General features: G+C 38.4%; 1 protein-coding gene across 2 annotated transcripts in view; it reads right to left on the minus strand.

The window, feature by feature from the left end:
• Positions 1-9,533: 9,533 nt before the first annotated feature.
• The window catches only part of LOC106963768 (G-protein coupled receptor 183), a 7,498-nt gene continuing 5,622 nt past the window's right edge, over positions 9,534-11,409 (minus strand). The window contains exons 1-4 of one of the 2 annotated variants that reach the window (XM_015058850.1): positions 11,200-11,395; positions 10,735-11,089; positions 10,058-10,572; positions 9,534-9,941 (exon numbers count right to left, since the gene is read on the minus strand). In XM_015058850.1, coding sequence (XP_014914336.1) covers positions 9,777-9,941; positions 10,058-10,572; positions 10,735-11,083 — 1,029 coding nt within the window. In that variant the 5' untranslated portion in view covers positions 11,084-11,089; positions 11,200-11,395 and the 3' untranslated portion in view covers positions 9,534-9,776. Of the gene's footprint in view, positions 9,942-10,057; positions 10,573-10,734; positions 11,090-11,199; positions 11,396-11,409 lie in introns of those variants that run through there. The other variant, XM_015058851.1, reaches the window with a different exon arrangement.

The following is an 11,409-nucleotide window of genomic DNA, read 5'->3' on the forward strand; positions in this document are numbered from 1 at the left end:
AAAAAAAAACTTGTGAAAAAAAAAACTAATTTTAGCAAAAAACTTTTTAAAAAAAAAAAAAAAAAAAAAAAAAAAAAAGGGGGGGAAACAAGTTGCACTTTATTTGCATTTTCATTTCTCATTCATTCGGCTTCAACATTAAGTGTGTAACTATACACGCAAAAACTTCTGCTTGAAGATTTCTGGACAGAGATTACTTTGGCTGCTAGTGAACACATTATGTTAATAAATAAACATCTTGAATGAATATTTTTGATGATTTAGACTAATCATCAAAAGTATTCTTAATCATTTGCTCAGCAGTAAAAGAAACACTGTCACCTTGCTATTTTCACCCAGCACAATTTGTGCACAAGTGTCTTTGCGTGGTTTTAACACCTTGAAATCACTCCCGCCCTTCTTGGGGCACTGCGAAGACATGCTCGAAAACAACATGTGCAGATTAATGGCATGTGCATGTCGCACCAGAATATCTTGAAGGCTTTTTTCCTTTTTCTAAAAAAAAAAAAAAAAAGAAAAAAAAAGGTTTAATAGATACACCTTCTGCATAACCTGTGCAGGTGTGAGGGGAAAAAAAAGACATGCTTCTGCTCCAAAATAAAAAAAAAACAACAACATGCGTACAGTATTTCAAGATAAACATTTACCTACATAATGACCACAAACGTCTTTTGTTCAAAACAACTCCGGTGGTGAGGGAGAGGAAGCAGTTTGACTTCCTCCTGACCAGGCCATGTGGTTCTGACTCATGGAGGCTCAGACGGCTGGATCACTCCCATGGCTGACTGATAACCCAAAAAAACAAAAACCTAGCCGCCGCTGTTATTTCAAATTTGTGCACACAGTGATGTTACACTGCACTAACAAATAGTCACACATATTTCTTCTCTGCTTTTTTTTTTTAATATTAAGTCATTTTACTAAAGGAGCTAGAACCATAATTGGGAAACAAAAAAAAAACAAAAACAAAATCTATCTTCAAGGGACGACCAATCTTCTGGCCCATCTGATGATAATCTGCATTCTGCACATCCTGCAATTGGTAAAGGGAAAGTTTGAGAGAGAGCAAAACACCTCAAAAAGGATTTCCTCCTGAGCAAAAACCTACAGTTGTGCGTTGTGTATGGATGTCATGGTATTTCAGCTGCCTCCTCTATACGCAACAGCATAAATTAGGGCAGTGACTCAAGGCAGTCCACTACCCAGCAGTACACCTTCGCAGACTTCTCCTTTCTTCAATTTAGAACAGCACAAAAAGAAATCAGAAGAAAAAATAATCAGAAATCTTCCATGACTAAAAGTGAACTGTCTGCTTCCTCACAGGTTGTGCTATCGCCCCAAAATTAAAATATTCAAAAACTTGCTTGTAAATAAAGGCCACGATAATCTGATGGAAGGTTTTTCTGATGTTTTTTTTTTTTTTTACCATGTGGCTGTCAGATATGATTGCAACAGAACAGGAAACATCTGTGGTAAAAGATCTTTTTAAAAAAAAAAGAAGAAGGAAAAAAAAAACTGTTACAAAACTTACATCAGCCATGTTTTTATATTTTATTACTAATTCAAAAGAAAAGAAAAAAAAGCTGGACTCATGCAAGTGAGTACAGGCCTTTAAGCTGCTTCCTGAGGCTCACTGCTTCTCCTTCTATGAAGAAAAACGAACAAACTAGTAAATGCAGATTCACACCTACCATTTCCCATCTCAACCTGCAAGAGTGTTCATAAGAAAACTGATATGAACACCTTCAAGCATCTGTTTCCCCTGTATTCAAATAATGGACACTAAAAAAAAAATAATAAAAAAATAAAAAAATAAACTTTAAGTTGGACCGCAGGCCTTTCACAGTGGTAGGCATGTCCCAGTTACACCAAGGCTTTGCAGGACCCAATTTCACTTGCAGCACAGGATGTGTTGAAACAACATTTTTTGTGAAATTATCAGAAGACATCCTGTTTTCCTCGTCGTTAACGGGATGTAATCATTTTAGATCATGATGTGTTGCAGCCATACTGCGCTCTCCTCTGGTACTGCGACTGCGGGGGGTTCAGCTCGTTGCCCACTGTACAGTGTGTACAGTAAGCACTTGTGTTGTAACATGAGGAAGGCACAGGATGGCAGCAGTGCTATTCCTGCTCTCTACCTCTCAACATCACAACATTCAGTGAATTTAAAGGGATAACGTTTTTTTCCGGCCCAGCAGTTTTCTGGCCTGTTCGTGGGGTTGATGTCTATTCATTTCAGGTCATTTAGATTGTGTGCAAAAATGATATCTCTTCCATTTCATACCCATACAATGAAATGGTGCTATATTATAGATTGAATGTTACAGAAAGTGAAAATTCGGAGCCATCTTGCAGATTTCTTATCATCTGTTTGGCATTAGAGTTTGAATTTTAGAGCAGTTGCTTTTATAACAGTGCACAGTTCAATAAATTTAACTGTTGGGCAGATTTGTTTATTTCTTTAAGTTATATCTCATGAAGCAGCATTTAGTGAGTTCCTCTTTAAAAAACAAATGCAATCTTGTGCTGATAATGTCACCTTGAGTTTCCTCTTAAATATTTCATCATGACCGACGTAATAAAAATTCATCAAAGTTAACTCCTAAGAAATTAACTGTTAGCAAAGTTTAATGGGATAGTTTGTACTTTATGTTCTTTTAAACCAGTTTGCAGTTAGAAAGTTCTTATTTTATAAAAGAAACTGTCCGTTTTATCTTGACAACGATAGAGAGTGGTCAGTTTTCATAAAGCTGCTCATTCGGTTGTTTGAAAAGTTCCTTTTTTTTGCCCAAAAATTGTTTTAAAATCTTCCTGCTTATCCTTGCAGGGTTATGTGGTGGACCAGTGCCTGTCTTGGTATGAAGACACACCCTGGACAGGTCGCCAGTCCATCATTGATTTGATATTTCCAAGATTTTTATACCTAGTGGATTAAAATGAAATAATGTATTTCATTCGAAAGCACATTTTTGCAATTTAAAGCAAATCTAACAAAGTTTATTGCCACCTTGAGTGAGCATTTTCAAAAATCCACGGCAGAATTGTTTCTATTTTCATTTGTCTCGGTTTTCTGAACCAAAAATCACAACATTGCCGCCCAGCCATGTGCAATGTGCCAACAAACATAACCTGCCGTTGATCCGCCGCGTCGGCCGAGACGTTCTTGCTTCTAACCACTGATTCTTCATCTGTATAATCTGGCGTGTGTCAATGTTCTCTGATCACCACACAGAAAACAGACGCAATGTTTTTCACTTTCAAAATCACTAACTTTATCTTTGAAATTAAGCCTGTGGAACTGAGAGTCTGAGCTGATCTAAAGCTTGACACAAAAAGCAGGCTGAGCGCGTCATCACAGCCTGTAGCTTTGTTCATTCGAGAAAACGATAACACCGTAAGGAGCAAACTGACGTACAACAGCCACATGTTGGAAATTAGCACCATGGTTGGCTTTGACAAATCTCAATGAACTTTTAGGGACAACTGTGTGCAACAAGTAAGATGCTTGCAACTAACTAGTGCTCTACATGTCATCATTTAAGAAAAGGGACAAAAAGGAAAAAGCAAATAAGTTGCCTGAGAGGCAAGTAAGAGAACTTCTAGTTGTGATGTTGCCTCGTTGTTTTGAGGTGTTTGCATGTTCTCTCTCTCTCCTTGCAATTTTTATGTCTGGGTCTTCTTCTAATAACATAGAAGCATGTTACTGTAGTTGAATCAATGACTATGCTGAATTCAGTGAATCACAACAGATATCCTTTAAAACAAACGGATCAAGTTTATTAAAACGGCCACAAACTATATATTCAAACAATGCAGTCAAGTTCAGTTTTTTTTTTGTTTTTTTTTTACATCACTTCTTAAAAGGCCCAACAAAGGAAACATACTTAACTGCACTGAGTGACTGACTTTGCAGAAATCCGTCCCCATAATGAGCATGCAGCGACAGGAGACACCCAACTGCATCAAGTCATTCATTTTGCAGCGATCCCTCATATTGCACATGCATGCGGCGGACGTTTGTGTGAAAATCTATGCAAGCACTTTAGTTTAACTTTGTTTTGTTTTGTGCGTCGTTATGATTGACTGTCAACCTTCACAGCGAGTGCTGGCCTCCTGCACAGTCATAGCTGAACTAGAACCAAGCTCTGTCCCTAACGCAACCCTGAACAAGGTGAAACAGATTTGTAGCATGAAGAAATGTTAGGAAACCTCGATGAGGCTGTTTCCTGTTTGAAACTGAATTAGCTTTAGCGTGGCAAATAACTTGGCATATGTATATTAATACATATGTGAACCGCTGTGGTGGTACAGTTATGCAAAAGGGTCATAAAATGCAAAAAAACTGTCGCTATGGTGAAACAAGAAACGTTTGAATATGACAACAACAAATCTACAATTGTGCAACTTTCCAGATGATTAAATATGTATTTAATTAGGTGGTAGCCCTGAGAAAATGTTTGACTATTGTGAAGAGCTTCCACAAAAAAGATAAATAACAATTAGATTAAAGCTTAGATTAAAGTTATGATTCAGTTTCACCATATAGTTCTGTTTATTATCTGTTTATACCGTGCTGTGCTTTTTTTGTAACATACATCCCATAATGATAATCTGAATAAATTTAAAATGTGATTTTCAAATGAAAAAAAGACGTAGAAACCAATCTACTCTAATGTAAAAGTCTGACAGCCCCACCTGTAAAAAAAATTAGTTAGCAGTGACTGATGGCATTTATTTTGTTCAGTTTCACTATGAACACGTTGTTGTGAGACCTGTAGAAAAACCTGAAAAAAACACTGAAACAGAGTCTGCCTAATGACAGGAAGTGGGTAAGAGAAACACTCTAAGGAAATTAAATGACAGATCAAAAACAAATCAATGATCACGAAGTCAAAGCGAGAACAATATCCGCGAATGCAGAGAACATAAAACAGTGGCGAAATTATTTCAAGGGGGAAAAAAAGAGACCAGAACATTTAAATCATTGAAGACGGCTCTTGACTCCATGGTTGAATAATAAGAGCTGCTGACCAAGGAGGTCAGTAAGGACTGCTTCATGTTTGACCAACACACAAGTTGGTAATGCCGAAGAACTTTTCAAAAGCTACTGTGTAAAACTGGTGAAACAGAAGTAGATCTATGTGCATCATGTTACAGCTGGACTAAAACTAGCACAGCACTTCTGGAAAACAACAACACAGCAACAGCCAAGCATTGTGGTGGTACAGTGTCATGATGTGAGATGGGTTTACATACTTCTTCATGACCTAGATGATTTGCAGTAATTGATGTAACAATGAATTCTACTTCCTGGCAGAATGCAGAATACACTGAAGGCTCTGTTCTGACCACCAGCTTCAGCTTAAACTGAAGATTGATTTGATTTTGCACAATGATTTGGTTCAACACAGGGTTTTTTTTTTGTTTTTTTTTGAGTGGTCGGTAACACTTTATTTGAAGGGGGGTGAATAAGACTGACATGACACCATCATAAACATGACATAACACCTGTCATGAACATGAATAAGCCTTCATGAATAGTTATAACTGTTGTCATAAAGCGTCATTCGGTAAATTATGACACTTTTAATACAAAGTTGACATTATTCAAAATGTCTTTGTTATGACAACTTGACATTAACCAAGAAATCATTACTGATATAAATTTGTTATAAAAGTATTACTGATTGCACTTTAAAAATTAGGTAACTTTATGTTATTAAAGGTAAAGTTTAAACAGTAATGATTTTGAATAAAGACATTTTGAATAATGTCAACTTTGTATTAAAAGTGTCATAATTTATCGAATGACACTTTATGACAACAGTCATAAATATTCATGAAGGCTTATTCATGTTCATGACATGTGATATGTCATGTTTATGACAGTGTTATGTCAGTCTTATTCAACCCCCTTCAAATAAAGTGTTACCGAGTGGTCTAATCAAAGTCTGGACTTAAATGCATACCAGTTATTGTTGTATAACTTTGAAGAGATCACCCATGCACAAAAACACCTCATTATGGATGAATTAAAACCATTCTGCCAGGAAGAGTGGGCAAACAGTCTGCACAGTGATGTAAAAGACTTTATGCCAGTTGTTGCAAAATCTTGACTGCAGTTGTTAGATCCAAAAAACACACACAAAAAAAACAATTACTAGGATGGGAGGAGGCTTGGTTTTTCAGACAGTTAGGTAGATTTTTAAAGTTGAAATAAATTAAATAATTATGAGTCAAACAATAATAATAACAAAAAACCCCAACATAAATTTAGTAAAGGTTTTTCATGTTCATTTTGTTTAGATAATTCAGTTTGTTTTCCTTTTAAGAAAATAATGATTGTTAACAAAATGATGGAAGGACACCCATATGGGATCATTGTAGAAAAACAAAGATACTGATAGTGAATTACTGATGTTGTGAGTGAGGTAGAAAAAAACCTCGCCCACAACTACGGTAACCCAAACGTTTATCACCACACCATCCCTTGTTCTTGAAAAAGATAGCCCAGAAATGATGAAATTGGCTTGTATTAAATATGATAAACAGGGAATAGATTAGCTGCAGTTGATTCATCTGTCAGCAGCTTTATTTAACCTACCATCGTGTCAGCTGTTTCTGGAGACTGAAACTAACAGGGAGCCTAAACAGGAAAGCCCAAAATGAACTTCTATTATTTATTAAAGCTCGATAAAACTGTTGGCTTGAACCGCTACATTTTTTTTGGATTTCTACAACCCAGTGCTTTCCCCATTCTGGTTACTCTGATCGGTCTGATATTGGTGCATTTATCAGAACAGTAAACTAACTCTTTGTTTCTGACGCAGTGAAGAAACGATATGTCCCCTGCACATCACAACTCATTTCAGAAGCCCCACCGCCAACATTCATGCCAATGGACTAAACATATGAGTAAGTGGATGGAGTGTGGTGGGGTGGAGGGTAATACGACATTTCACCTAAACCTATCTCTAACATGAGGCAACACATCTGTTTCATCTAACAGAAGTTGTTAACCTTTTCTCCAAACTGATGTAATAAAACTGACTCATTTCGTTATCTAAGATGAAAAATACAGCATTATTTGGCCACGTCTACATTTTTTTAAATGTATTTTTTATTTTAGCATAGCCAGTAAAAATGTTTCACGAAACCATGCTATTTAGCATCGACGGCTTTCTTAGTCACCAGTAAATGTGTCATTGGGGTTGAGTTGAGTTAGTTGATACATCTCCAACTAAGATCTATAGTCTCTGAGCTACGTCACCTCGTCTCACATTCAGGTCAGAATTGGGTTATTCCTGTCTTACGTCACCATCTATACGTCATCTATATGTGCTTTTGACGTCACGTTGTTTTAAAAAGCTTAAACAGTCACTGTAATGATAAATCTGTCCCGTTTTAAACACATGGTTTGATTTTTACCAGGCGCTACCACAGTTTTAATTTCACCTTAGATTTACAAAAACATCCTCCAACCAATAAATAAATAACTAAAGATGACCAAAATGTGTAAGGAAAGCTATCTACACCCAGTGACTCAATAGCCATAGAATAACCACCTCCAGCAATAAAAGTGCTTAAATTAGTCACCGTCTCCATGCCATCTTCTGATTTACGTCATGTGGATAAATTTTAGACCGCTTTGCTTTTCAACGTGCCGTCTGTTCTTTGAAGATTGCGGGTTTTCGCTAAGAGACGGCTTTAGAATCAAGCTGAGGTGCGAACTTTAACTAGGCCACTGCAAGATCTTGAAACTTTTCCTTTTCATCTGTTGTGTTTCAGCCGCCACTGAAGATGCGCGTGAAGGAGGGACATCACAGAGTGTCTCAAACCCTGATGTGATTGATGGGTAGCCAAAACAGAAGTCAACACTGACGCCCTCCTGCCCTGTGTTCGTGTTGGCGGCCGAAGACTCCAGACAAGAAAACTGCTTGAGCCGTCAAAGAAACTTATTACGGTGGACTCGGTTTTTAACACGCATCTCTTCCACTTTTTCTTGTTTTTGTTGAATGTAATAAAGGCAGTTTGAGTTTTTGTAGACTTAAAGACAGGCGATATTCAGGATGTGGAGAGCCTGAATATCGATGTAGTGATTCTACACAATACTGTAATTTTATAATGTGGGATTTTTTTTTTTTCATCCACAGATTAAATGTCCTCTAGTTGAATATTGGATACTTCTACCTCTTGCAGCATATGATTATGCTACTGTAATAAAATATGGAGCTAATAAATTTAACCTGACACTGACTTCAGAGAGAAAAAAACAATTATAATAATTCTCTGTGAAATCTGAGTGATGACCCTGGGTAGGTCACTCCAAAACGTTATATTATTTCCTGTCAGATTTGGTCAAAGTAGAAGATAATACAAAAATAAATCTGCCTGTGGTATGAATTATTTTTGTCTGGAAGGTGATGTGTTGTTGTTTGGTTCTTGTTAAAGCAGAACATGATGATTTTCTGTTTAGTTTATGGAATGTTTCACTTCCTGATTTATTGAATAGATTACAAGAATTCATAGCTGCTTTTTTTGTCCCTTTCATCGTATATCTACAAAGTGCAGATAACATTTCCATTTTAGCATCTAATATATGACAACTTTTTTTTCTAAAGAATTTCTGAGTATAATGTTTAATAATGAATAAAAATCCGAATAAACCACATCATTTTGATTCATGTCTTGTTTAATGTTTAGTAATTAATTATAAACATATCTAAAAACTAAAAAAAAAAGTACGTAACCCACATGTTTTCCCTTGTGACATAATTGCACAATAACTGCTTCAATCTTTGCATATTACACAATTTCTTCATAACAGTTTTATGCAAACCTATCGGGCTTCTTTTCCAAAAAACACAGGAAGTGCTAAAGGTTATGTTTAAACATGGGACTTGCTCGAAACAAAGAGTACACCTGCGCATGGTTGCTAGACCCACACGCACACCAAAGCCTCACCGCAAGATGTGGAAGGCAGCAGGAATGAGGCCCCTGAGTCGGGGGAGCAGGAAAGGTGGGTGAGGAAGTGGTGATTTTCATCTACGTACTCCTACGCAGAAGACAAATGTGGGCGGCAAAGAGAAACGCAACATGTTCTCATTTTGGCAAATTTCATGAATATTGTTAGGTTTTTGCCATCGTGCTTAAGCTGCTGCGACGCACATTGGCCTTGATTTTAGTAGAGCTTACATTTGGAAAGTCTAGCGCATGCGTTCTTTCATTGACACCAAGCAATCCCAAAATTGCTACAATAAAAAAAACAACATATTATTATAATAATCATTACATGAAATGATAGTTTATTCATTCTGCGCTTCATCAAACTATGAACACAGAAAACAAATATACTTCATCTTTCCACTACTACTACTACTACTACTACTACTACTACTACTACTACTACTGGTTTATCATTTGTGACTTTTGTATAAAAAAAAAAAAACACACACACACACACACACACACACACACACACACACACATATATATATATATATATATATATATATATATATATATATATATATATATATATATATATATAAACAACTGGAGTTGAGACAATATACTTATCACATGGTCGACTGTACCAAAAATCCATAGCATTATTGGAAAGGCAATATGTAATGCAGCTAAACTGAGACCATTAATGCTGACCCTGAACATAAAGTCCGCCACCAAAGTCATTTGCAGAAACAGCTTCATCAGGTGAGAGAAAGCGGGTCTTTTTATAACCCCTTAAGCTCGGTTTCTCTCTGTGGTTTGGCTCAGGTGTTGCTGCTGCTATTCTCGGCTGTCACTTTGGAGGAGGCGGCGGAAGTATACAGATAGTCCTTAAACAGGCTCATCACTCGCTTCTTGTACGTCTTTATGGCAAAGAAGTAGATGACGGGATCCAGGCAGCAGTTGATGTTCATTAACGAGACCGTGATCTGTGGATTGGATTGTGAGAATTGATTACAACAAAGGAGAAAACAAACAAACAAGCAAACAAACAAACAAACAAAATAGAGGAACGTATGACGTCAACTGAGAGTATGCCTCTTACCTGCAAGGACATCTTAAAGGCTGTGAGTTCCTCACAAGTCGGCTGATGGCTGATCTTTCTGAACATGAACTGCATTATGTTGAGGTGGTACGGGCTGAAGCAGAGGACAAACGTGAGGAGGATGAGGAGGATGATGGTGTTGGCCCTGTGGTTTCGGCTCGTTCGCCCCGTCATAGAGTTCTTCTTGGCCGCATCCCGCAGTTTCAGATTGATCCTAGAGTAGCACGCCATTATGACCGTGAGCGGGCAGCAAAACGAGATGAAGCACGCCAGGAGTAAGAGGTAAGGGGTGTGACGAGAGCCCTCGAAGTTAAAGTACTCCATGCAGGTCCGCTTGTCGCCCCTCACGTGCAGCATGCTGCGGAATAACAGCGGGGAGACCTCCAGGGATACCAGAAACCAGACCAGGCAGCAGACCCTGCGGACAACTTTCGTGCTGCGTAAGCACTGCAGGCGGTGAGGATGCACCATGGCGAGGTACCTGTCCAGGCTGATGCAGGTCATGAAGCCGATGCCTGTTGGAAATGGAGAGGATTGGCATCGGATTAGAAACAACCACCTACAGAAGCAGTTTTGCAATCTAGTCCCTTTAATTTGGTCCTACAGCTGCGCCACTTTAACATAAAAACAAAGTAACCTCTTGTGGTGTAAAGACGCGTGGAGCTCCGTGTTGTTACCTGCATATGTGTTTGCAAAGAAGAGAAGCGTGGTGAGTCTGCAGAGGAGGTCACCGAAGGGCCAGTCAAAGTGACGGATATAGTAGGTGATTCTGCCTGGCAACGCCAGCGTGAAAAGAGCGTCGGACAGCGCGAGGTTCACCAAGTAGATCGACGTGGAGTTGAACTTCTGCTTCCTCTGGCAGATGACACAGAGCACCAGGCAGTTCCCACACACGCTGATGATAAAAACGACGGAGTAGAAAATAGGGAAGAGGACCACCGCGGCCCTCTGGTAGACGAAGACGTCACAGCTGCTGCCGTTCGGAGGGGCTTCGGTGGGACCCGAGGTAAAGTTCTCAGCAGCCATTTCAACCTGGACAAGAAAGAAAGAAGAGCATGGTTAATGATGCATCCTTTGGACAGAAGCGAATAAACAAAAGAGCAATCCGCCAAATTAAGATCAAGTCAACACACAATACTTACAAGGATCAGGAAAGCAGCGGAGGTATTTCACTGTCACTGCTGCTGAGGCTTTGTGTTCAGCTTTTACTGTGAGCTGAGAGGCTTGAAGCACCTTTATAACAGAGCCATATGTATGAAGGGTTAAAATCCCACCTCTTCTCTTAATCCAGCCTTTCAATCTTTGTCACGTTATCCACAGAAGTTAGTTGCCTCAGTGCTACAGGCGGGGTG

Source organism: Poecilia latipinna, unplaced genomic scaffold (assembly GCF_001443285.1).
Source record: "Poecilia latipinna isolate Pla-1442-1.1 unplaced genomic scaffold, P_latipinna-1.0 Scaffold1579, whole genome shotgun sequence".
Classification (NCBI taxonomy): Eukaryota; Metazoa; Chordata; class Actinopteri; order Cyprinodontiformes; family Poeciliidae; genus Poecilia; species Poecilia latipinna.